We start from the raw sequence: 27,875 nt of genomic DNA, 5'->3' as shown, positions 1-27,875 counted from the left end.
AGATACAAAACTCTAGGTCTTCAATGAAAAGTGTCATTCACTGAGGTGCACTCAATCGCAAAGGGTGCACTGCGTATCATATCGTCCACGGAAAATAGAGCTCGTAACATAATTTGCGAATAATTTACATTGTTTTTCGTTGTAGGATCGTGCGCCGGATTTAAATATCAAATCATCTCGTTCACCATATAAATGCATACTCTACCTCATCAGTAGAATGTCCCTGAGACGGCTGAAAGAAATACACCCATTCGTCAAACACCACGCCATGAATTCATAACATTGATGAAGGTGGAGATTTTTTCCCTTAAATAATAGGAGTTGTTTTTAGTGGATTTTTTGGATTTTTGGGTGTTTGAATTTGGTTAAAAAATTTGAAGTGAAATCTTGATTAGTGTTATATATAGTATTTTGATTGTGCAGGGTTACGCATCAAGCTTGTGATTTCCATAAATTCTTACCATATTTTAAAGAAATTAAATAAAAGATCCACCTAAAAACTTCCAAAAAAATCACACTAAAAACAACAAAAAATAAATAAATCATCTTAATAAGATGAGATGATACCAAACAACCCTATCATATCAAATCAAGATCCCTGCAATCTGCAAACACGTGCTTCGGTGTAAATTCTGCCCGGTTTGCAGAAGTAGCCTTTCTTAGGAGCACAGTGCACATCTTCTGAGCACACGCAGAGTCCTTCCAGAGCACATCCATCCTTCCATATGGTCACTCCCGCATTCTCTATTCCCAGAACATCGTCAGTCCATTCATTGGACAAAAGTCCGTTAGGATCCAACTTGTCCTTCACTGATAGAAAGGCACCATATTTGTTATATTTTTTGATGACCCCGTCAAAGGCAACGTTTCGGTTCTTTCCCCAGTGACGCAGAGCTCCATATTTCACGAGCGCCATTTGCTCAATTTCCTCCAACACATCTTCATACAGTCTGGGAGTGTTGGGATCCTTGGCCCGATAGTACGTCATTTCGATGTCTACTGAGTCCTCTTCTTTTCCCAAATAAGCACTCGAAGCTTTTACATAACGCATTATAAAACCAGAGTAGAGTTCAACCCCACACAGGCTGCTCGGAATTGTGTACCGGAGCTTCTTTACGTCGGAAAGGAATTGTCCGATGTTGGACACGCTCATACTGAGTCCATTCTGAAATAAGAATAATCCTTTGACCCGAGGATCCCATGCGCACGCTGTCAGCAGTTCGTCCTCTGGGCTGCTCAGACACGATCCAGCAGCTTGAATGTTATTCTGATATCCAATTACCGGATATCCTGAAAAGAAAACATCGTTGTTCTTGAGTCCTGTACCAGCTCCAAGAATTGTAGATACCTGAGTCACTGCCCTCACGCACTTGCTGTCAGCATCATTCGTAGCTTCATCAACTTCCTCTGTAAAATCATAGTTGATATAATTAGAGGTACATCTTTCCACGGACTTATCCACATGGTAACGCATGTATGCATGTATTAATAACTTTGACACGTTTGAAAATAAATTATGACTTCGCCACGAAACTCTGACGGAGTAGTGAAGCTTAGACGTAATATAAGCCTGAGTCACGCTTCATTCAAATGCCTATTAGGTATCAAATTCTATCGGTAGAACCTTAAATCATAAAATTAACATTTAAATATTTATTAAAAAAAATTAATAATATAAATCATCACACACTTTTATTAATAAAATGCAAATAATTAACCAAATTTAATTACAGCTTTTTATTAAGTGTGATGCGAAAAAACCTTTCCCATAGAAACACTAAACACTCATCAACGGAAGAATAAAAAATTTAAGATTTTATTCCTATCCTCAAAAAGCTTGGAGAGAAGCCTCCTAAGCTCACTATAATTTTGACATTGTAAAAGGCTAAGAAGGTCAGTATTGTAACAAATATTGTGAAACTGAAATCTAATGTGGTTATACGCATGGCATTCTAAGAGGAAGTGGTTTTCATCCTCGATGTTCGTATTCTCACATATATGGCAGATCCTTCCCTGTTGGGTATTTTTCAATGGGGAAAATACCAAAAACCAAGAAAATAAAACACAGAGGCAATGCTCTGTTTCACTTTACTCCAGGATCCTTTTGTGCAGAGGCAGACAAAAAAAATTTCACTGAGGAACAGAGTATTTCACCATAAAATATTTCTATTCATTAAAAACTAATACAAACTTCATCCTCTTTTACTGAGATGGATTTACCACTGTAAAATCCTTTTTATATTCACTACAACTTACTGCTGTAATAAAAATTTACATATGTTTACTGCTGTAAAAGAAATTTACACAGGCTTACAAAAATCGCTCCACCATTTTCTCTATGCACTGATGTGCAAAAACCACACATGGTTTTTCTTACACCTGTGTTTTACAAAAATTGCCCCTAAAAACATTACCACTCTGTTCTTCCTATATTTTCTCGCACTGCTGTGCGTTCAATACATACCACACATTGTTTTTTTTCGGCCTCACGAGCTCTCTCTATTACAAAAAAAAGTCAACTACAAAAATATAAAAAAAATTACCAAGTACAAATACCCCATACGAAATTTACTTAATGAGCATATGCGCCCATACCTCCGATTAAAAAACTTACGTGCAATATATGAAAACTTCAATATACTACCTACCACTATGACATTTCATTAATTAAACGTATGGTCAACAAAACTTATATTTACTTCACGCAATATTTAATTTGATGCAGGAGTGGCGGTCAAACTCAAGAATTTAACCCACGCAAACCTTTAAATGCACCTCGTACGCAGCTTTGGTTTATCAACGGTGGAGAGCGATGGAGTAAATCCAACGGTGGAGAACAATATCGGAAGGCCAACATATGCTGAACATTAACTCCCGAGATTCTTACGTTGCGTTACGTCAGGGCTGAACCACGTGTCGACTCCAAATTATATCGGAGCTCCTTGCCGGATTATTCCTTCGTCGGCAAATCGCTCCGAGAAAATCCAGTGAACGGTTTCTGGTGGTCTGCGTTGAAATTAGATTTCAACACTCCCCTTTAATTTCAACAGCTTGGCATTCGGTCATACCCAGACACTTTCTCAAAAATTCAAAGCTCTTCTGATCAAGTGGCTTTGTCAGGATGTCTGCTACCTGTTCTTGAGTCCTGCAATGTTCGAGGACAATTTCTCCATTGTTCACCAATTCTCTGATGTAGTGAAACCTTGTATCAATGTGTTTCGTTCTCTTATGAAACACTGAATTCTTTGACAATGCAATAGCTGAGCTATTGTCACAAAAGATCACTGTCGCTTTTGCCTGCTCTTGGCCTAAGCTTCTCAACATTCTTCTCATCCACACTGCTTGACATGCTGCTGCTGTAGCTGCCACATATTCAGCCTCTGCTGTAGACAATGCTACAATGGACTGCTTCTTAGAAGCCCATGAAATGGCTCCTGAACCCATATTAAAAACATAACCGGAAGTGCTCTTCCGATCATCTACACTTCCAGCCCAATCACTGTCAGTGTATCCAATCAAATCTGAATGTTCTGAGGCATGATATAAAATTCCAAACATTTTGGTACCTTTGACATACCTCAAAATTCTCTTTGCTGCCTGCCAATGTGCCTCCTTCGGCCTCTCCATGAACCTGGAAATCAAACTAACAGCATACATTAAATCAGGCCTAGTTGCTGTTAAATACATAAGACTGCCCACAATGCTTTTGTACAGGCTAGGATCAAAATCCTTGTTGCTGTCCTCTCTGCTGAGTTTTAATCCCATCACTGTGGGAGTGATGGTTGCCTTGCATTCTTCCATCTTAAATCTGCCCAAAACTTGATTTACATATCTTGCTTGAGATATAAAAATTCCTTTTTCATTTTGATCTACTTCTATGCCTAAGAAGTATCTCAACAAACCCATATCAGTCATTTCAAATTCATCCTTCATGACTGATTTAAAATTCTCAATAAGATAAATATCATTTCCAGTGAAAATAACATCATCTACATACAAGACAACAATTAAAATTTTACCATCCTTTTCCTTGATGTAGACTGTGGGTTCTCCTTCACATTTGTCGAATTCATTATCCAATAGATAAGAATCTATCCTGCTGTACCATGCTCTTGGCGCTTGCTTCAGCCCATAAAGAGCTTTCTTCAACTTGCACACTTTGTGCTCTTCACCTTTCTTCTCATATCCGAGAGGCTGTTCCACATAGACCTCTTCCATTAACACTCCATTTAGGAATGCTGATTTCACATCCATTTGGTAGACTTTCCATTTGTTTTGTGCTACTATGGACAACACTGCTCTCACGGTTTCCATTCTTGCAACCGGTGCGAAAGTCTCCTCATAATCTCTTCCATACTGCTGCTTGTACCCTTTGACAACCAGCCTTGCCTTGTGCCTTTCTATCTTGCCTTCAGCATTGCTCTTGGTCTTATAGACCCATTTCACACCAATGACTTCTTTGTCTTTTGGTAACTCAACCAAATCCCATGTTTTGTTTCTCTCTATGGCATTCATCTCCTCATCCATAGCTTCTATCCATTTCCTATCTTTAATTGCATCCTCGAAATGAATAGGGTCATCAACATGACAATACAAGGCAAATAAGGAATTCATTCCTTCATCATAAATATCACTTAGATTTCTAAATTTCTTACCTCTTTCACTTGGTGTGCAAGTGCTTGAAGATGCACTTGAATTTCCTCCTTGTGGTGTGCTTGGAGAAGCACTTTCATTTATCCTCAATGGTGTCCCTTGCTGTCCTTGTGTTGGCGTTGCTGTTTGGGGATGCATTTCAGCCACCTCCTCTTCATCTTCATCATGAGACAAACAGTTCTTGACATTCACTGTTTTCTCTATGCTTCCATCCCAAGCTTCTTCCTCAATGAATTGAACATCCCTGCTGACAAAGAACTTCTTGGTAGATGGAATGTACAGCCTGTAGGCTTTGGATTCATCACTGTATCCAATGAAGATGCATTTCTCCCCTTTACTGTCCAACTTCCTCCTTAGCTGATCTGGAATGTGTGCATAGGCCACACACCCAAAAACTCTCATGTGGGTGACTCCTTGCTTTCTCCCACTCCATGCCTCTTCTGGCACTTTGTTCATGACTGCTTTTGTAGGACACCTGTTCAAAATATAAACTGCACAATGTACAGCTTCAGCCCAATACTCATTTGGCAAATGCTTTGCCTTCAACATGCTCCTTGCCATCTCCATGATGGTTCTGTTTTTCCTTTCAGCAACTCCATTTTGCTGCGGAGTGTACCGAGTTGTGAACTGTTTATGTATTCCATTTTCTCTACAAAACTTTAGGAATTCATTTGAGATATACTCACCTCCTCTATCAGTTCTCAATACTTTTATGTGCAGCCCGCTTTGGTTCTCCACAAGTGCTTTGAAATTTTGGAATTTCTCAAAGACTTCACTTTTGTTCTTGAGGAAATATATCCAAGTCTTTCTTGTAAAATCATCAATGAATGTCAAGAAATATAGGCTGCCAGCTAATGATGGAGCTTGCATTGGTCCACACAAATCTGAGTGGATAATCTCTAAGGGTGTCTTTGCCCTTATGCTTTTCCCTGATGGAAAACTTTCTCTATGTTGTTTGCCCAATATACAACCTTCACAAAGGCTGTCCGGCTTCTCTATCAATGGTAATCCCTTTACCATTCCTTTTCTGCTCAGTAAGTTTAGACCTCCAAAATTTAGATGCCCGAATCTCAAGTGCCACAACCAATTCTCATCATTTGGCACGCTTTGGAAGGCCTCTTGGGTGACTGCTGCCATTTCCTTCTTGTTCTTCAAGTCTGCCCGGATCCTGAGAGGGAACATCCTGTTCCTTGTCATCTTCACTTCAGCAATGCATCTTTTGCTGGGTGGTATATCCATGATGGTGCATACATCATTTTTAAAGAAAACATTGTACCCCTTATGGACAAGCTGTCCAATACTCAAGAGATTGGATCTCATTCCGGGGACATAGTATACATCTGCTATGGTTTTCCTTTCTCCTTGCTTTGAAAATATTTTTACTTCTCCTTTTCCCATAACAGACACTTTACTATCAGTTCCTAGTGTGACTTCTGATTTCACATTTTTATCTAGGGCAAAAAATAAGGCTATGTTTCCGGTCATATGGTTGCTGCAACCTGAGTCTAAAAACCATATGTCTTCACTCTGTGTTTCAGCCATGTTACAAGCTAACAGAACATTGTCTTGACTGCTGTTTTCTCTTGTAACATTTGCATTTTGTCTGCTGTTCTTATCATGTTGCTTCTTTCTACAATCACTAGCATAATGTCCATACTTTTTGCAATAATAGCATTGAACATTAGATTTATCATACCTTTGTCCTTGAGCATGATGTTGTCCTCCTTGTTGGCTGCTGCCTTGGCCTTGGTTCTGATTTGGATTGCTGCCTCTTCCTTGTGCATTTGCTGGGCTGTTCCTTCCACCTCTGTTCTGGCTTCTGCCTCTTCCAAAGGACATCTGGGTCTTGAAGGCTTGCTCAAGAGATGAGTTTTCATTCCTACTCAACCTCTGCTCATGTGTTATCAGTGATGCATGTAGCTCATCAACTGAATAGTTTGAGAGATCCTTTGTCTCTTCAATGGTGGTGACTATGGCATCAAACTTTGAGGGTAAGACCCTCAATATTTTCTCCACAATCCTTCTATCTTCAATGGTTTCTCCATGAGTTCTCATTTGTGTGATTACACCAATCACATGAGTGAAGAATGATTCAATGTTGTCTGACTCCTTCATGTTCAAGTTTTCAAAATCCTTTCTCAGCAATTGTAGTTTTGTTGTCTTCACTCTCTCCATGCCTTGATAGGCTGTCTTAAGGGTTTCCCATGCTTCATTGGATGTCTTAGCTGCTGCTAACCTTGGAAACACACTCTGGTCTACTGCTAGATACAACAACACACGGGCTTTTGAATCCTTCTTCCTATTGCTCTTCAGCAGATCCTTCTCTCCCTGAGTTAATGCATTGAACTCAGTTTCATCTGTTGGTTCTTCAAAACCATCTTCACCTATTTCCCATAAGTCTTGGGAAGCAAGCAAGGCTTTCATAGTTATTGACCAATAGTCATAGTTCTTCCCATTAAACTGTGGGAGCTGGGTGTTAAACATACTCATACCAGTGCCTGTGCTAGCCATTCCTTGACTGTGTATGTTTAAAAACAACTGACTGTTTCTTTCAGCAGCAACACAAAGAAAAATCTTTGAGAAATACCTGAACCCTTTGTTGTCTGAGTCTTCTGTCTGCCTGAGAAGTTTTGCTGCAGCAACAACCTTCTCCCTTCAGCTTCTTTAACTTCTTTAAAGAGCCTGGTCCTGCTCTGATACCACTGTTGGGTATTTTTCAATGGGGAAAATACCAAAAACCAAGAAAATAAAACACAGAGGCAATGCTCTGTTTCACTTTACTCCAAGATCCTTTTGTGCAGAGGCAGACAAAAAAAATTTCACTGAGGAACAGAGTATTTCACCATAAAATATTTCTATTCATTAAAAACTAATACAAACTTCATCCTCTTTTACTGAGATGGATTTACCACTGTAAAATCCTTTTTATATTCACTGCAACTTACTGCTGTAATAAAAATTTACATATGTTTACTGCTGTAAAAGAAATTTACACAGGCTTACAAAAATCGCTCCACCATTTTCTCTATGCACTGATGTGCAAAAACCACACATGGTTTTTCTTACACCTGTGTTTTACAAAAATTGCTCCTAAAAACATTACCACTCTGTTCTTCCTATATTTTCTCGCACTGCTGTGCGTTCAATACATACCACACATTGTTTTTTTTTCGGCCTCACGAGCTCTCTCTATTACAAAAAAAAGTCAACTACAAAAATATAAAAAAAATTACCAAGTACAAATACCCCATACGAAATTTACTTAATGAGCATATGCGCCCATACCTCCGATTAAAAAACTTACGTGCAATATATGAAAACTTCAATATACTACCTACCACTATGACATTTCATTAATTAAACGTATGGTCAACAAAACTTATATTTACTTCACGCAATATTTAATTTGATGCAGGAGTGGCGGTCAAACTCAAGAATTTAACCCACGCAAACCTTTAAATGCACCTCGTAAGCAGCTTTGGTTTATCAACGGTGGAGAGCGATGGAGTAAATCCAACGGTGGAGAACAATATCGGAAGGCCAACATATGCTGAACATTAACTCCCGAGATTCTTACGTTGCGTTACGTCAGGGCTGAACCATGTGTCCACTCCAAATTATATCGGAGCTCCTTGCCGGATTATTCCTTCGTCGGCAAATCGCTCCGAGAAAATCCAGTGAACGGTTTCTGGTGGTCTGCGTTGAAATTAGATTTCAACATTTCCATCCATGGCGTTTTATGAACTGCCCAACGACTTATTTCACTATGAAGCTCATGAGAATTCGTTCTAATCTTTGCTATATTAATTTTCTTCTTTGAGCTAGTTAAAATAGAGAGATACTTTTGATCTTCTAGGGTGGGGTTGATGGCATTCTTATAATAACTTAATTTTCTTTTAGCCGCTAAATCTTTCTCACACCACATTTTTTCTTTGAACTTAGAGGTAACAATATCTTTAATGTTATTTATGTTTTGCAATGCATCATTTTCGTTGATCTCCCAATAGTTTAACCAGGCCCTTGTGTCTTTATGCCACCCTCAATTGAGCCTTAGGTGGTTTTGGCTAGAATTTAAAGCTAGCTTAGGAAGTCTATGATCATCTATGTTACTGATTTTGTGCTTGTACAACAGAAACCTAAGCATAGCTAGGCTCTCAATAGGGGAAAGACCTGCTTCTATAAGGAGAATAGGATAGGGTGTATTACTTTTAATTTTCAGGTTATAAGTTATAAAACGCTTCTGGATTTTCTCAATCTTTCTCCATGATTCTCTAGAGATGCTGCAACCCCAAACCTCACAGCCATATAAGATAACAGGAGTGACTAAAGTTTCAAAGAGGAACTTCTTTTTATCCCACATTACGAGGTTTGCTATTTTACAATTATTTTCAAGACCAAAATAAGCTTTCCACCCCCCATTAATCCTTTTCTCAATGCTATGCTTCCAGTTGAGCTTGTGAGAATATCAATTCCTAGGTACTTGTAAGAATACACTTCCTCCAAGTTATTATTGTCATACATAAAATTAGCATAAGTGTCCTTCTTGGATTTGATAATCACAACTTTTGTTTTGTCAGTGTTAATAGTCATACCCATGGTAGAGTAGAAATCCTTAAGAAGCTTGAGTTGCTTATTAAGATCAGATGGGCACCTTGCCAAAAGAACAATATCGTCAGCATAAAGAAGGAGGATGACAACTATCTCAACTAAGATCGTGCCATCACATCCTGCTTCCTCTAAATAGCCTTCGAGCTTATCGATGTAAATGCCAAATAGGGTAGGGGAGAGGGGGCAACCTTGTTTAACTCCGATGTTACACTTAATATCTTTCGACCACCCTTCATTGCTCTTTAGCTTGGCAATTACATTCTCGTATAACCTTATAGCGGTAGCTCTCAACTCAAGAGGAACCTTTAGCTCTTCTAATCTATTCCAAAGGTTGTATCTAGGAACCGTATCGAAAGCCTTTCTAAAGTCCACAAAGCAACAAAATAAATTGGATTTATCATTACGACATTCCTCCACAATGATCCTAAGCGTAACAAGGTGGTCTATTGTTGAGTGATTCCTTCTAAAACCTGCTTGGCCTTTAGCCCGCTTACCTTCATTTTCAAGCCATATGCTTAAATTATTTTCCAAAATACTACCATATAACTTGGCTAAGAGAGGGCTAATCATAATTGTTCGATAATTAGAGGGGTTATTTGTATCCCCACTTTTAAAAATGGGGATAATGAGGCTCTCAGTCCAAGGTTAGGGGACCCTTGCTTGACTGCTTGATTGAAAAGCTTGTGGATGTGGGGGATGAGGACAGGACCTTCAATTTTTAAGATTTCTGCTTGGTAACCTTCAATGTCCTTAGCTTTCCCATTAGCGAGGCGATTAACCCCAAACTTAATGTCTTCTAAAGAGAAAACTTCTTTCATTGTGAGAAGGTTTCCAAATTATCCATGGCATTTGGAGATTCATAAAGCTTTTTAAGATAGGAATTCCAATCGTGAAGAGAAATTTTATTATTATCCTTAGTCTTCCTAGTTAGAATCTGCCTCCAAAATTTCTTAGGATCTACCTTAGAGAGGTGTAAGAGATTCTCCTGTCTTTGACGAATGTACTGCCTATTTTTCCTTTTAGTTAGGCCTTTGTATATTTTTATCTTGTCCATTTTAAGAGATTCATCAACAGCTTCCTTAATTGCTCTCCTCGCACTTTTACAATCTTTGTCATACCATGGATTGGTTTTGCTATTTCTTTTATTATTTGAAACTTCAATTGAGAACTTGTTAATAGAATATGAGAGGGTTGTAGTAAAATTATGATAGAGGTCTTCTATGTTGTCTATACTAGATAAAGGAAGCAAATTAGTTTTTAATTCATTTAGAAAGAGATCATTTTTATTTCTATCAAATATTAAGTTCTTTTGGCTATAAGTATTATTTTCTATGGGAACTCTATGCATGACAAAATTGAGAGTTATAAGTAAAGGCCTATGATTAGAGTCAGGTTCGTGGTCGTTTAAGATGTCAAAATTTATTAATTCGTTGTATAATGGGAGATCGGAAATAACGTAGTCTACCACGCTGCTACCAAGTCCATGGATGCAAGTCATCTTGCTAGAATTAGGCCACTTCTTTAGACTGTTGCAAATTATGAGATCCTGAGCACTACAAAGCTTGAATAGCTCCGACCCAAACAAATTTTCCCCGAGATCTTCAGAGCTCCTTTTGTACCTGCTAGCCAGAGTAGGGTCTTCGTCTAACCAAAGAGGATTAGGGTTGGAATGATTGCTTAGAATAATAGCATGGTTGTTTGAAGTTTGAGCATTAAATTCACCTATTAAAAGGATATTACCGTCATTCCTTAGGATAGAAATATCATTCTCTAAACCATTGTAAGGGTTAGTTTTATCTAGATTCTTCTTCTTATAGAAGTTAGAATTAACGGAGGGAAAATAACATATTGCTATGTAGGACTTTTTATTATTAATGTCTTTGATCTCTATCCAACTATATTGGTTGTGAGGGTCGTTTTTATAAATCCTAAGATGGGGGGAGATGTTCTTCTTAATGTAACAAGCTATTCCTCTAATGCCTCTATAGGAGGATCGCTTGTTCCAGGTAGACCATAGCGTAAAGCCATCTATGTTAGGGACCTTAGATTCTTCGTGCTCCCAAGTTTCAACAAGCAAAATAATATCAACATCATTTGAAATCCAACTTAGCTTGGGGCCTTTGTTCCATGGGAAGCCCCGACAATTCCAAGAAAGGGTTCGGAGCATGTTTAATTGCTATTGATTATTATCTTTTTGGTTTCTATCTCGAATAAAGGCTTTTCTATTTCTGATTATTGCCCATTTTCCTTCCTTTCTAGCTTCTTTTACCTTTTGAACCTCCTTTCTTAATTCTGCTTGATTTTCTAGAATGAGATCTTCATTTATGAATATTCCCGTTCCTTTTAGACTTGAGTTTTTACTAAGTATGTCGTGCTTATGATTAGTGGAGCTCACCTTTATGTGGATTAGTCTTCCTTTATTCTCGGTTAATTTCCCCAACCTTGTTGCTTCTGTGAGACACAATGTTTCAATTTGTAATCTATTATGTAGTTATGTTTGGGATAAGGCTAAAGTATCCTCATCTACTTCCTCTTTTAAACCGAATATTATAAGGTTTAAGGACCTTTTGTTACGTTCGTGGTCTAATTCTATTAATTTTTTCATTTCATCTTTAATTGGTTTGATATCTAACTTATCTACCACATTATTTAGGGTGAGGCGGCTATTAACTTTTTCTTCTATTTCTTTAATCATGTCTTTCATTTTAGGACTCTCTAAAGTATCAGCATCTCCTCGCTGGGATGGTTGGTTAGTATCTTGGTTTTGTTTTTCTATAAGCTGCAGTCTAGTCTCCATTGCCTCCATTTTATTCTCTAGTAGTTCTATTTTATTTTCTATTTGTTTTTGGATCATGTCTTCAAGAGATGCAAATTTATTTTCCAGCATGGCTTCTAACTCTTTTTGTAACTTGGCTTCTCTTTCTTCTTTACGTTCCTCTAAAGACTCTATATACTCATAAAGGCTTTGTAGAGTAACTGTGCTAGGTCTTCTCTTGGTAATCTTTGGTAACTGTGGTGAAATATTCATACTTGAAATTATATGAGCAAATATGTATTAGAAAAAGAAAAAGATAAGGAATGTGTGCACCTGATATCAGCAAACCTAATTGCAGATCGCCCATCTGCCCTTGGTAATCTTTGGTAACTGACTGCAGATCGCCCGTGCCCACCGCAGCTCGTACACTGAAGAATATATGCAAAGAATATATAGAGTACATTTTTAATTCTTTCAATGAACGTTAGAACTCTTTCACTGAAGAATATATGAGAAGAATATATAAAGTACGTGTTTAACTCTTTCACCGAGCCTCAGAACTCTTTCACCGAAGTATATATAGAGTACATGTTTAACTTTTTCACTGAGCCTCAGAACTCTTTCACCGAAGAATATATAGAGTATGTTTTTAACTCTTTCACAGAGCCTCAAAACACTTTCATTGAAGAATATATAGAGTATGTTTTTAACTCTTTCACCAAGCCTCAAAACTCTTTCACCGAAGAATATATAAAGTATGTGTTTAACTCTTTCACTGAGCCTCAGAACTCTTTCACTGAAGAATATATGCGAAGAATATATAGAGTACGTGTTTAACTTTTTCACTGAGCCTCAGAACTCTTTCACCGAAGAATATATGTGAGGAAATCAAAAGTATACACCGAAGAATATATCAAAGCTTGAGCCAATTATATATCAAACAAATATAATTTAAGTAATAGAAAATTACAATTAAATTTAGATAAAAATATAAAAATAAAATAAGTAAATTACTATTACAACTAGAGGTAGTCAATTTTATAAATGAAATGATATTTTTCATGATATTTTTTCAGGTTAATTTTATTCAAAATTAGATAAATATTTTTTAAAACTTGAGTTTAAATTGTTTATTCTACATAATTCGACTACATAGAAATTTTTCATAGCAATAAATCCATTCAAGCATTCAAAAATACATTTAAAAAAATAAAATAAACTATTTCCCATTATAATAATAGATTAATAAATACAATTTACATCATATTACAAGATTCCATGAAAAATAACAATATAAAATAAATAAACTATTACTCTAATAAATAATAAATTAACAAATTATTTGGAATTTACTCAATTTCACTTAAAAGATATTTAGGGTTAAGGATTGATGACCAATAAATGTTTCACACTCCTTACTTTACTAAAAATCATGACATCAAATGCCTTGCAAACTAAAGACAATTTCATATTTAACTCTTATTGTAATATATGTTATATAATTTAATATGAAATTTGATAAATATAAATTATAAAAAAATGCCCCAACCAATATATATGATATCAAATTTGACTCTTAAAACATAAAATAGACTATCCTGTAAAATTTTGTCCACAATGCAGAAAAAACTACTACATACACACCGAATATTGACCTTACCTTGTTCAAGTTATCATTAGATATACATTTTCACTAATTGAAATAAAAAAATTCAACGTTATTTTGATTATACTTTTAACATTAATGAAACTAAAGATATTAGATTGTATGATTCAATCCGTGTGGCACTTCCAAGCTCTACTCACTCTAACTTGAAGGTGTAAGAGTGAAAGGGATTGAGTTAGTGAGCTTGGGGACCAAACAGAAGTATTTATAGCCAAGCTTCCATCAAGCTTCTGTTGGCTATGTGTCAAGTGTTCCACAGATCATGGTAGAGAACTGCAAAGGGAGTAATGGACCACTTCAGGAGCTCCAAACAATAAATTAATTTAACTGCGGTTGGTTTTCGTAATCTAAGGAAATAACTACAGTTGGTTTCCTGAACTTAAGGGAACAGTGGCAGACTGTTGCCCGTAATAAATCGGTGGCTGTTATGGGAGCCATAAAGGGAGCTTAACATTCTTCCACTTGGTCCATACTTCCAATCTTAATGTCTCATCTTAAAACCCATTGATAATCTGTATTAAGTAATAGATACATGAATCATGGCGATAAGTCCTCTAATGACGAGTATTATCTTCCATGTATTAATATGTATTTATTCTTATTATAATTTATGTGGCAACAATTTCTTAATGAATAAACCTTATGTTTATTCTTGGTCCTACACAGATGAATTCTCTCAAATCAAATTAAGGTGCACATAAATATGAGGAAAACATCACAATAATTAAGAATTTAATTAAAATAACATTGTCCATACAATGAGAAACTACATAATGGAACCAAGTCCCATATTCATTATATGATCCTTGAATTTAAACAGTGGCATGCCCTTAGTCAAAGGATCAATGATCATCAACTCAGTGCTGATGTGCTCAATGACCGCTTTCTTCTCTTTAACAAGTTCCCTTATGGCTAAATACTTAATGTCGATGTGTTTTTTTGACTCCCACTTTTGTTTTTCTTAGCCATAAAAACAACAGCTAAATTGTCGCAATATATTCTCAATGGCTTAGAGATAGAATCCATAATTCTAATTCCAGAAATGAAAATCTTAAGCCATACACCATGTAAAGTAGCCTCAAAACAGGAGACGAACTCGGATTCCATAGTGGAAGTGGCAATCAAGGTCTACTTGGCGCTCCTCCATGACACAGCTCCAACGGCCATCATAAAAAATGTATCCTGATGTTGATTTGCGTGAATCAACACATCCAACAAAGTGAGAATCTGAGTAGCCAATTACTTCCAAATTGTCCATCCGCCTATATATAAGCATGAAGTTTTTGGTTCCTTGAAGGTACCTCATTACATTCTTTGCAACTCTCCAGTGGTCTAAACCTAGATCACTCTCATATCATCCCATCATTCCCACAACAAATGCAATGTCAGGTCTTGTGCAGACCTGAGCATACATTAGGCTTCCCATAGCAGAAGCATATGGAATGTTCTTCATTTGTTCCCTTTCAAAGTTGTCCTTCAGGCACTGGTTCAAATTGAACCTATCACCCTTCACAATGGTAGCTACATTTGGTGAACAATCCTTCATCCGAAATCTCTCTAAAATTTTATTAATATAGGTTTCCTAAAATAGACCCAAGATGCCTCGAAATCTATCTCTATGGATCTTAATGCCAATTACATAAGATGCCTCACACATATCCTTCATATCGAAATTTTTAGAGAGGAATTGTTTCACCTCATGCAGCAAACCTTTATCATTGGTTTCTAGAAAAATGTCATCCACATATAAAACATGAAAACAGATTTTACTCTCACTGACTTTCAGGTATATACATTGATCCATAATGTTTTCTACAAAACCGAATGAAGAAATTACATTATGGAATTTCAAATACCATTGGCAGGATGCTTGTTTTAAACCATATAATGATTTCTTGAGTTTGCAAACCAATTGCTCACCATCACTAGAGGGGAATCCTTCAGGTTGTTTCATGTAAACTTCCTCCTCTAGATCTCCATTGAGAAATGTCATTTTCACATCCATTTTTTGCAACTCCAAGTCAAAATGGGCTACTAATGCCATAATAACGCGCAAGGAATCTTTCTTAGATACAGGAGAGAAAGTCTCTGTGTAATCGATTCCTTCTTTCTGAGTGAATCCCTTAGCAACAAGTCTTGCCTTGTATCTCTCAATGTTGCCCAATGAGTCTTTCTTTGTCTTAAAGACCCATTTACATCCAATGGCTTTTGCACCATTAGGCAACTCAACAAGATCCCAGACATTGTGTTGAAGCCCCGAAAATCGGGTCTACAACAACGGGGATACCCGCCCGGTCCGGACCTTGGTTGGCAACTCCTTATCCGTTTGGTATAGCAGGTCCGACTGGGGATATGGGACCAGTTTCCCAATCTATGAGTGTGTGTATGTAGAATTTGATGTTTTTGATCTAACAGTTCCTAATTAAGATATTCTAATTTTAACTTTAATCTAATGCTATGCTATTATATTCTAATAAGCAGCAACATCTAAGTCTATACTAACCCGGGATATAATTCTTCTATTATGCGATCTAAAAAGATTTCAAATAACAATTGGTAATAAAGATCATTTAGCTATTATGAGAAAAGAAATCAATAAGGATGAACCACTTCGCATAAAGTTAGACGAAACAGTTGTGAAAAACATACCGCATAATGAGCTATTCATACATTAAGCATAAATAAATAGCTATCACCATACAAAAGTGCCAAATGATAACTCAGGCATTAATGCAATAATACATAAACAACTAAAACCTGTATATCACTTTAACACATAAGCAGAAATGGTTAAGAGATAAAAATACCATTTATAACTAGTCCTACTCATGAGCTTCAAGCGACAATGATTTATCCCTCCTTGATCTAACATCCACTAAGAGTACAGAAGTGCAACATCGGTAGCAGATATTAAATGTAAACATCAACAAATCCTGTTCCATTCATTCATCAAAACCTCCTCAGAGGGTGCAAAAGTGCATGTTCTGAGGACAAGTTTTTGACAAATTTCTGGACCCTTCTCTAAATGTATGACAAGGGTTTAAATACTACTAACTAAATCTAAAAATAACTTATTTACAAAAATTCAAGATACCGTTTAAATGACCATCATTTTTCTAAGAAAAAATAAAGCAAAACTATTTCTAAAATTAAATCTAATATCTAACTATTTCTGCATTTGCTCCTTAATGTTGCAAGCATTCAGTATTTGCTTGAGTAAATTCGGCTGACTGTCTTCCACTTTTAGTTGAGCTAAGAAAATAGAATTGGCAAGAGCTGGCACCATCTTCTCAGCGAAATCGATGATATACTTGAGAGTCATCCACTAACTATGTGCCTTTACCGTGTATGACCAGTAATAATCCCAGTTCAACTTGGTTAACCCTTTGGATTGCTTCTGCCTTTTCTTTAGCTTTCTGTTTCCAGTTTGTTTTTATCATTGCTTTCTTGCAATTTTCGGGCTTACAGATGACTGATCAGTTAAAATCTTTCCTTCTCGAGCAATTTTCTCAGCGATGCGCGATTAGCGCTAGGCGCTAATCGTGCATTAGAAACTGCCTCCGTTCTTTGATCCGGGCTTCTCTGATGCGTTTTTTTCTTTTTGCGCCTCTTTCTCTTATCGGGTATAAAGCTCAAAATTTGTAAGAATAATGATTTCGTGAACTCTTGACCCTGAGCATTAAATTGTCTGTTTCTGATATCAGCATCGTTAGGTACCCATTTAACCATGGTTGTATATGAGAGATCTATAATGGATGGCTCAGCAGAATTATGTGAATCTGCGGCTCTGTTGCATGCGGTGTCTACGTATAAGGGCACCATTTCTCTGTCTTTCGACATTGGAGCCTTACCCTTTTTGCCCATAGCTTCCTGCACATTGCTTTGTGTAACTTTTGTTCTTCGTTCCTACAGTTCACAAGTGAGGTGAGAGTAATGATAATAAATAATGACAGGGAAGTTTTAAATGCCAAGGATATGCAAAAACATGCCACCTTACGTGAATTGGCTCTTCGAAAAACCCAAAACCATATTTTATTAACAACTGGCATGTAACTCATTAATTATCATTAAAGCGCGTAACTGGTTCTTAGTTTATGGAAAAAAAACTTTTTCTTGAATATTGAGCCAGGAAAATCTGCAATGGAATGTTTCTGCGATTTGCATTGCAGTATCACATATCGCTGTATTGCATTACCGCAATATCATCGTGTTGTTTTATCGCAAGGTTGCTTGATCGCAATATTGTAAGATCGCAGATCGCAATATCGCAAGATCGCAGTTCGCTTAATCGTTTAATCGTTATGTGTATTTTATGCGATTTTGCAGTATGCGATATGCGATATCGCATATCGGCAATTTTAAGGTTTTCCAACGTGAGTGCTCATTAATGGATGTGATGCGATGGAGTTTGGCATCGCAAGCTCGCATTTTTTATCATTTTGACTCATAAGAAAATCCCCTATCATTCTTTGCGCGATGCGATATTTCTTAAGGAGTGACTTTACTTTCTTCATCATGAAACTTAAGCTTTTTAGATTTTTCAAAAGTATTTTCCTAAGTCCGTGATGGTAAGTTTTATCCAAAAGCAAATATAAGCACTAATTGATTTTTAAAAAATTTTAACTAAGGGTCCCCACTTATATAGTGTTATTGCTAATACTAAATAAGGAGGGGGGTTGTTGGTGGCCACAACACATTGTTACTTTTTATAAAATTCATCTCTTCCTTCATGGCATCGTACCATAATTCTGATTCTTTGCAACTCATGGCTTGTGAAAATGACTCGGGATCATTTTCGGCTCCAATGTTGTAGTCAGATTCTTGCAGATACACAACATAATCATCAGGAATTGTTGATCTCTTTGGTCTATCAGATCTTCTTAATGTTGTACCATCATCTTCCTGAGAAGTATGTGGTTCAACTTATTGTTCAAAAGTTCTTGGCAACTCTTGAACTACCTGATCTACTGGAATGTCGTCAGCAACTTGTGGAACTTCAACAATTGGTTGTTCAATACCAGTTTGTACTTGAGGGCTGCTATGAACAATAACCAATCTATCACTTGAGGTGGAAGGTTGAGATTTTGAATGATCCTTCTCAGAAACTATGTTCCTGGTTTGATCGCTCTCACTAATCAAGTCATTTTCAAGAAACTTTGCATTTCTTGATTCCACAATCCTAGTGCTATGAGATGGACAGTAAAATCTGTAACCTTTAGACCTTTCAGAATATCTAATGAAATACCCACTAATGGTCCCTTGGTCCTGCTTCTTCTCTTGTGGATTATAAATTCTCACTTCAGACGAGCATCCCCAAATGCACATATGTCGCAAACTCGGTTTCCAACCTTTCCATAATTCAAATGGCATTTTAGGAACAGCCTTGGTTGGAACTCGGTTTAATATATACACTGTCGTCTTAAGTGCTTCAGTCCGCAAGGATTTAGGAAGCTTGGAGCTGCTAAGCATACTCCACACCATGTCCAATAATGTTCAGTTTCTTCTTTTTTCTACACCATTCTAGTCGGGTGAACCAGGCATGGTGTATTGGGCAACAATCCCATGCTCTTGAAGAAATTTTTCAAATGGCCTAGGTGCTTGTCCATCTTCTGTGTATCTACCATAATATTCTCCACCTCTATCTGATCTCACAATCTTAATTTGCTTGCCGCATTGTTTCTCTACTTCAGCCTTAAAGATCTTAAAGGCATCTAATGCTTCGTTCTTTTTATGAAGCATGTATAGATACATATATCGTGACTAATCATCTATAAAAGAGATGAAGTATCTCTGACCATGTGAGTCCATGTCTGGACTACATATATCAGTATGTATGATCTCTAATATGTCTGAACTCCTATTGGCACCTTTCTTTGACTTGTTGGTCTGCTTTCCCTTTATGCAATCCACACAAGTCTCTAAATCAGTAAAATCCAGAGTATTAAGTACCCCTTCATTTACTAATCTTTTAATTCTTTATTTGGATATATGACCTAATCTCCGGTGCCATAATTTAGAGGAATATTCATTAATAACACATCTTTTAGTGCCAGTGTGAACATGCATTGAATCATAAGTGACATTGTTTTGTTAATTAATGCAGTAAAGACCATTAGACAAAATACCATTCCCAACACAATCATATTTATAAAATAAATTGAAGGATGTTTCTGAACAGTTGAAGGAATATCCAAAATATACAAGTCTTCAAACTGAAATCAAGTTTCTAGAAAAACTTGGAACATAAATGGTCTTTTCTAACTCTAAAACAAAACCACTACTTAAAGTTAAATAGCATGTTCCTATAGCTTCCACATGCGAGCCCATCTTGTTTCCTGATAAGATGCTTTGCTCACTTCTCACTGGCTTCCTTAGTTTTTGCAAACCATACAAGGAACTCGAAATGTGAATTGTTGATCCAGAATCAATCCACCAGGTGTTAATATTCACATTAATCATATTAGATTCATAACAAACAACGAAATTGGATTACCTTTATCCGCAAGCCATTTCTGAAATTTGGCGCATTCCTTCTTTATGTGTCCCTTCTTTTTACAGAGGAAAGACTTGGAATCCTTCTTGATACCAGCTTGGGGAGGTACTCTACCTTTTCCTTTCTTATTGGCTTGAGATTTGCCCTTTCTGCACGTTGCCAGCGTTGCACTTTCTCCCAGTTCCATCACCAGTCTCTCTTCCTCTTGAACACACATGGTCATGAGTTCATTAATTGACCATTTATCCTTATGTGTGTTGTATGAGATTTTTAAGGGTCCGTATTGGTGCGAAAGAGTGTTCAGGATGTAGTGCACCAGGAAGGACTCCGATATTTCAACCTCGAGTTTCTCTAATTGAGCCACAGTGTCCCTCATTTGCATGGTGTGCTCACGTACACCTTTCACACTGGTGAGCCTTAGGGATGAGAACTTCATGATTAGGGTGCTTGCTAGTGCCTTGTCTGAAGTGACAAATTGATCATCAATGGCTTTCAGCAAGTCTCAAACCTTTTCATGGTGATCAATGGAACCATGAATACCAGCTGAAATTTTAGTCTTAATGAACATCATGCTTAGACGATTAGATCACTCCCATCGTTCATAAAGCGTGATGTCCGCTGCAATGCTGGTATTAGTGAGTGCTGGTGGTTCATATTTCCTAATAGCATAGTCTATGTCCATCCAACCCAAATGAAGGAGAATTCTCTCCTTCCAGACCTTATAGTTATCTCCCTTAAGTTCAGGGATATCAGAATGAATTTCAGAGAAATTTGCAGGTTGTACAACTGCATAAAATTAAAAATCGCATGCTTATGTTAAATTTGAGGCCTAAAAATAAAATTTCATGCTTTACCAATGTAAACCATGCTTAAAATTGAATCTAATGACATAAAAATTGTCTGTGGGCTAAATTTCCATTTCAAGCAGATTCAATTATTCTTTATGATGGAATTTATCAAATTATTCACTTAATTCATAATTCTAAAGGGTGTATTATGATAATAATTTGATATATATTCTATCTTAGTTTTGAACTTTATGATAAAACTATTAATTCATAATTCTTGTGGGTAAGTCAGGAATAATTTGATATTTTATCCTAATTAATCTTACTAAATATAATAAAAATTAACGATTCTACAATGCGGAATAAACACTTAAAAGAATCGAAAAAAACTTTAATACCCAAGAAAACATACCTCCATCGGTTGATGCTTGCTCACACTCTGATATCATATAAAAGGCAAGATTGCCTATAGATTGATCAAAATTTTACCAGTAGCCATAAAAATACAAATGGCGTGAAACTTCAAAACGAGCAATTGCCTGTAGTAGGCATGTGACCACGCATTTGAAGCTTATATACAAAATATATTACTTGGTGTAGACCAAGAAAGCTGTTAATTGTCTTGCGAGATGAAAATGTCCACACATTTGTGGTGAAAAGGGGCGACTTCCCCAAAAGTTATACCCGTACAAACAGATTCCTTAATCACAAGAAAATGCGGTGAGCGTGGAACCAAGTAGAATCACTTCAAGAGCATATTAAAACGATAAAAAATGCTAATTGACAAGGAATTCCCTGGTCAGAAAAATCACTACACAAATCTCTTATCCGTGTGGCACTTCCAAGCTCTCCTCACTCTAACTTGATGGTGTAAGACTAAAAGGGATTGAGTTACTGAGCTTGGGGTCCAAACAAAGGTATTTATAGCCCAGCTTCCATCAAGCTTCTTGGCTATGTGTCAAGTGTTCCACGAATCATAGTAGAGAACTCCAGAGGGAGTAATGGACCACTCCAGGAGCTCCCAACAAAAAACTAATTTAACTGCAGTTGGTTTCTATAATTTAAAGAAATAACAACAGTTGGTTTCCTAAACTTAAGGGAACGGTGGCAGATTGTTGCACATAATAAATAGATGGCCATTATGACAGCTGTAAAGGGAGCTTAACAAGTTAAGGTCTAAATATGATAATAAATATCCACCAGTTTTGGTTCATTTTCACGTGAAACCCATGTTCATCACTACTTGACCATTTCTGTCATGAAGTTCAACGATTATCTGTCTAAATATGATAATAAATATCCATCACCTTTTATTCATTTTCACGTGAAACTCATGTTCATCACTAATTGACCATTTCCGTCAGGAAGTTCAAACGATTATCTGTTTAATACTAATGAAACTATAAATATTAGATTGTATGATCCAATGGCAGTTAGGATATGTTAATGAATATGCACCACATTTGATTTATCTGCACGTGAAACCGATTTTCATAATACAGTTCCAACCGATTTTCCGATTTTAGAATATTTGCGAAATTTGGATAGGCAGAAGAGAGTTTGGCTTCATTAGATTTCATTCTTATGAGTTAAATTGCCAATATATTCTAAAACCTACGAACAAATCAAGTTAAAAATAACATAAACAAATAATTGATTAAATCATTATCATTCTGGATTTTGACGTTGGCATTTCTCTTACCTGCATCCCTGATGCTGGCTAAAAGAGCCGTTGAAGCGGACTGAAAACCGATGAAATCATTTACCCCATCTCCATAAGAATTAACGGGCACTCGATCGTCTACTCTATAGACAACCTTTCGTTGAGCAGGGTACCATATAACATCTCCGAATTCGTGCTCCAGGCCAAACTGCACAATCATGCTTTCCAGATCCGAATCATCCTTCACAGCGTTTGTGATGGAACGTCTAAACAAAGGTTGTAGTTGCAGGGTTACCTGTATAACACAACATAGTATACTAAAAAATTCAATGAGATTAAATCATTAATCCAACGATAGCATCATTAAATTATTGAATTCCTTGGAGATCTTCTAAACAGCAGTATTTATAGGAGATAGGCTATCCCAACTATGAGATAAGTGGAAGAATCTAATAAAGCCACAATACCGGAAAAGTGCAATGTTTTCCTGCATTATGGATGGATTACATGGAAAGGTCGGAAATTGGAAAAACAATGCACCAATTATTACCTTACTGCATAGTGCTTAATACATATATTTTTATTTCTTATATTAAAAAAAAAACAATAACCAAAAATATTCATAATTTTTAAATTTAAAAACATCAAGATTATTAAGATTAGCTTATATTATTTATGAATTTGAATATCCAATTTGTATTCACCAATATTAAGATTGACTTTGCCTTTTGCTAATCAAATATTCAGAATTTCAATTCTATTAATTGCCAAAAACATGTTATACATGATCAAAGCTAAACTACCCATTAACTATTCGAATGGGATGTTTATTTAGAATTTCAATTTTATTAATTGCAAAAAGCATGTTAGGCATGATCAAAGCTAAATTACCCATTAACTATTCCAATTGGATGTTTATTTCAGAATTTCAATTTTATTAATTGCAAAGGCATGATCAAACTAAATTACCCATTAACGATTCCCATGGGATGTTTATGGTTACCTGGAATAAATATTGATGGTATTTTATAGATTATTTGTTTTAAGTTTTTTTCGTTAAAATTTAATATTACAATATTTTTTTCAGCATATTATAATTAAATAGTATTTTTTAATATATAAATAATATAATTATGTCAATTGTATTGTTAAATTTATAAATAAATTTATTTTTTTCAAATATCTAAATACTAATATTATGTAAATTAACACAAATACATTAAAAATATTAATGTGGTTGATATAGTTACTTGCTTTATTTGTTTTTATTATTAATAAATATATAACAAAATATTATTATAACAAAAATATTATTATTAAATATTGCAACAAAAATATTATTATTAATTTTGAGTTTATTGAACCCTTAATCTTTAAGAATCTCAAGTCTTGATTAAAAACAAAAGTGTTGAACAGTTTCTATCCTTTACAACCAAGATATAAGACAATTTTTCTGAAAATTAGGTATGCTTTGAAAATCTTTATGAAATTGGTGGGGGGAGCCACATGTTACTCATGTTGCTGCCTTTTTCAACATCAATTTTTTAAAATTTATTTAAAGTTAATGCATCCCAACAAATTCTCTAACACACTAAGACATAAAAATTTAGATGAAGCATATGTTGAGCATATTCCCTTGAGAATCGATTTAAAGCCTCAATTAAAAAAAATCAGTCCTCAATTAAAAAGAAATTAACAAATCGTCATCCACCTTAAATTGAAAACAAATTCTCCAACACACTACAACATAAACATTTAGATAAAGCATATGCTAAGCATATTCCTTTGAGAATCAATCTAAATCTTCAATTAAAAAAATTAAAAAATTCAACAAATCAACATCCACTTTATGTTGAAAGGAAAAAAAAAAAAAAAAAAACCAACTTGAAACTTATAATTCTCCTATTTCAAACACTCATATCCCAAACCATAAAAACAATTATATCTCAAACCATAATAAAATGAAAGTATGCTCACCGGTGAAATTCAATTCGTTTCAATTTTTTTGCTAGGTTATTACTACCTGGGAAATACACTCATATCCCAAACCATAAAAACAATTATATCTCAAACCATAATAAAATGAAAGTATGCTCACCGGTGAAATTCAATTCGTTTCAATTTTTTTGCTAGGTTATTACTACCTGGGAAATGACACCGATAACGCCCAACGAAACTTTGGCTGCATTGAGATCCTCATCTGCTTCAGTAAGACTCACAACTTTAGCATATCCCTCAGCAGGGGAAGCTGGTACTACTAATCTCATCCCCACAACATATTCGTGAACAGCACTTCCGCTACCAAACAGGGAACTACCATGAGCACCAGTGCCTAGTAGTCCCCCAAGAGTTACACCCAACCAGTAAGGGGAATGAGGCAAAGCAAGGCCTTCTGTGGCAGCAGCATCAATGAGATTCTTTAGGGTTATACCGCTATGGAACGTCATCCTCAAACTAGGCTTATCCACGGATACAACATAGTTTAGATCACGAGTGCTGATAATCAGACCGGAATCCCCACCGGGACATACCAGCTTGGGAATACTGTGGGCGTAGCGCGTCACAACTCTCATCTTCTGGTTCTTCTGAACGGCATCGGCAACGGAGGCCAGAAGCTCATCTTCTGTGGAAGGATACACGACTTGGGCAGCCCTGCAGATACTTCTATCTGGAAACACCCCATAAGCGTTCGAAACAGTGCAGTTTGTAAATCCATTAGAACATTCAACCACCGGACCCGGGGGACTACAATTCGCGATCCGGCCAACAGAAAGAAAGCACAAAAGATCAAAATAGCTCTCTGAAACTCCATTCGACAACATAACCCAAACCGAGTATCGCTGAGTGAGCAAAACGGTCCGTATAAATAGCTGGAATAGCTCTAATGGAAGCGCACCCAAATAGACGTGTGGCCAATTTTCTTTCTACTTTTTTTTCCAGATTTAACTCTACGCTACCCATACTTAATGACTATTCCGAACACTTGTATTATTTTACAGTTTCAGATTTAACTCTACGCTACCCATACTTAATGACTATTCCGAACACTTGTATTATTTTACAATTTACTTCATAAACATCCTGATCACCCACATTACCACCTCGAAAATTAAAAAAAAGTCAAAATCTCTCGGTTATAAATATATTCATATTTGAAGATTACAACTTTTCGATAAAAATGTTTATCACTTATCAACGTCATCAACATATCCAGTTATATATATATCGAGTAAAAGTCTCACCCAATATAAACAAATTCACCAACAACATCATTGTTGGGCGTATCCTCCCAAAAAGCGACTCCAACTAACGATGGATGAATGCATGGTTGGGCGTATCCTTCCAAAAAGCGACTCCAACTAACTAAGCGACTCCAACAACATCATTGTTTGGCGTATTTCTTAAAAAAGTTTGGTCTCGAAGTCTGCCATATCCTTCCAAAGTCAAGTCTGGGTCGAAGATTGTAGGGGATCCATTCACTGTTGTTGAAGGCACACCAAAACTGGATTTTACGGGCAGATAAGTTTCGTTTGAAGCAAAACTATAGGTATTCATATTTTCGCCCGTAAGTTTCAACATATCAGAATAGGTTTAAAACCAGGTAGAATATGTATATTTATATGGTAGATTCTTTCTATTATTTAAGAATTTTATATACTAATTTAATGTTTAATTTACTTATTATTTTGTCTTATTATTAATTTTTAATGTTTGATTTAGTTATTATTAATTTTTATTAAATGAATCTCTTAAAAAGAAATTGTTTTATACACTAATTTGATATTTGTCTTAGTTGTAATCATTTTAATAATAATACTAATATCACTATTATTATTTTATTTTAGTAAAACAGTTTTAAATTTATTTTTTGGGTTTTAATTTTATATATATAGAATAAAATAGTTTTAAATTTAGTTTTTTGGTTTTAATTATATATATATATATATATATATATATATAAAATATGTAATCTTCAAAAAAATTGTTTTTTAAATAATTTCATTATTTATTGTAAAAAAAAACTTATAAAATTACATTTTATTTTAAATTTTCAAAAAAAATTGTTTTTTAAATAATTTCATTATTTATTGTAAAAAAACTTATAAAAATACATTTTACTTTAATTTTTCTTTTTAGAGTACTTTGTAAGAACATTAGCCTAAAAAAAATTAAATATAGAAATTTTATTATTAAAAATGTGTAAATTTTATTTTTATTAAATATTTTTTTAAATTCCCAAAGGGGTGTGATGACCAATAGAATAAGGCCTCCCACAAGTGCCCAGCACCCTCAAGCTCAAAATATTGCATTTATGATGAGAAGATACAAATGGAGCCACACATGCATGAGCATGCAGTGTGTTTTGATGGCCAACGAACTCATTTGTGGAGAGAGGGAACAAGTTGAGGTAAGGTCCTCGAACTCATGCTGCAAATTTCCCACAAAGGTGGCATGTGTGAAGGTCCTAGTGTTGTGGGTAGTAGAGGTATGTGTTAGGTGGCAAGCACTTCAAGGTGTCCTTAACATTTAGAGAGTGATTGTGTGTGACGTCAGCGAAGCATCATGTCTTGGCAACTGGAAGTCTCCATTGCAAAGATCCTGGTGCAGTTTTCAAGCCACAATCTTTTTATGCTTTCTCAGATCCTTCCTTTATTTCTCTAAGTTTCATGTTTAGTTGCTCTAGGGGTATTGGGGCTTGTCTCCAGTCTTCTTTCCTTGATCTTAGGAGGATGTTGATGGTTGTAGCTGGAAGTCTCTGCGAAGGTTGCCATGTGAGGGTTTATTTGTATGGTTAGGAAAGTGTTGGGTGTGGGAATTGGGTAATTACCTATTTTCTCTTGAATTTCGAATGCACTTCATCCTTGTGAGATGTTTTTCTCGTTTAATGGTTAAGGGTGAAGAGTCTTTAGCTGAGGAAGTTTTACACTCTACCCTCTCTAGTGGGTCTTCATTTGAGGTTACGCTTTTCGTATGGTGTTGTTGTGACAAGATTTTCCGCTAGTTTCTTGGTATTGCAAATGGTGGGTTGAGTCAGTGTTTTGCGTCCTTTTGAAGGTAGAGGAAATCCTGATAGAGATAGTGATTCTTCTCCCTGAGAATCAACAATGTTGCTAAGGAAGAGGAAATTGAGGAGCAGGAGGGGGTGGAAGAGCTTAGCCTCGGAAGTGAGGGGCAAGGCTCTTTACCCATGATTTGTCGGAAACTTATTTTAATGCAGTATCACCCGAGACACTACAAAATCCATGAGC

At 35.9% G+C, this 27,875-nt stretch overlaps 1 protein-coding gene across 1 annotated transcript; it reads right to left on the bottom strand.

Annotated features, from left to right (window-relative positions):
* Positions 1 to 542: 542 nt before the first annotated feature.
* LOC149177616 (L-gulonolactone oxidase 2-like) lies at positions 543 to 25,405 on the bottom strand. The gene is made up of 3 exons (XM_089420170.1): positions 24,771 to 25,405; positions 22,666 to 22,921; positions 543 to 1,407 (listed from the first exon to the last, which is right to left on the bottom strand). The coding sequence occupies exons 1-3, from the start codon at positions 25,197 to 25,199 to the stop codon at positions 590 to 592; spliced, it is 1,503 nt and encodes a 500-aa protein (XP_089276296.1). The 5' UTR covers positions 25,200 to 25,405; the 3' UTR covers positions 543 to 589.
* Positions 25,406 to 27,875: the final 2,470 nt, after the last annotated feature.

Source organism: Pinus tabuliformis, chromosome 4_1, assembly GCF_031772625.1.
Source record: "Pinus tabuliformis cultivar Carrire ecotype Pingquan chromosome 4_1, CPIR1, whole genome shotgun sequence".
Lineage (NCBI taxonomy): Eukaryota > Viridiplantae > Streptophyta > Pinopsida > Pinales > Pinaceae > Pinus > Pinus tabuliformis.
This window is presented reverse-complemented; position numbering and strand designations above follow the sequence as displayed.

Bases quoted from the DNA above. Each gene is read 5' to 3' on its own strand.
- LOC149177616 (XM_089420170.1), bottom strand. From the start codon at position 25,199: ATGAGAGTTGTGACGCGCTACGCCCACAGTATTCCCAAGCTGGTATGT. The intron at 22,922-24,770 runs GTAGTAATAACC...TGTGTTATACAG, and splicing joins TTATCGGTGTCATTTCCCAG to GTAACCCTGCAACTACAACC. The intron at 1,408-22,665 runs GTAAGAGAAATG...ATGATTTTACAG, and splicing joins AGCCAGCATCAGGGATGCAG to AGGAAGTTGATGAAGCTACG.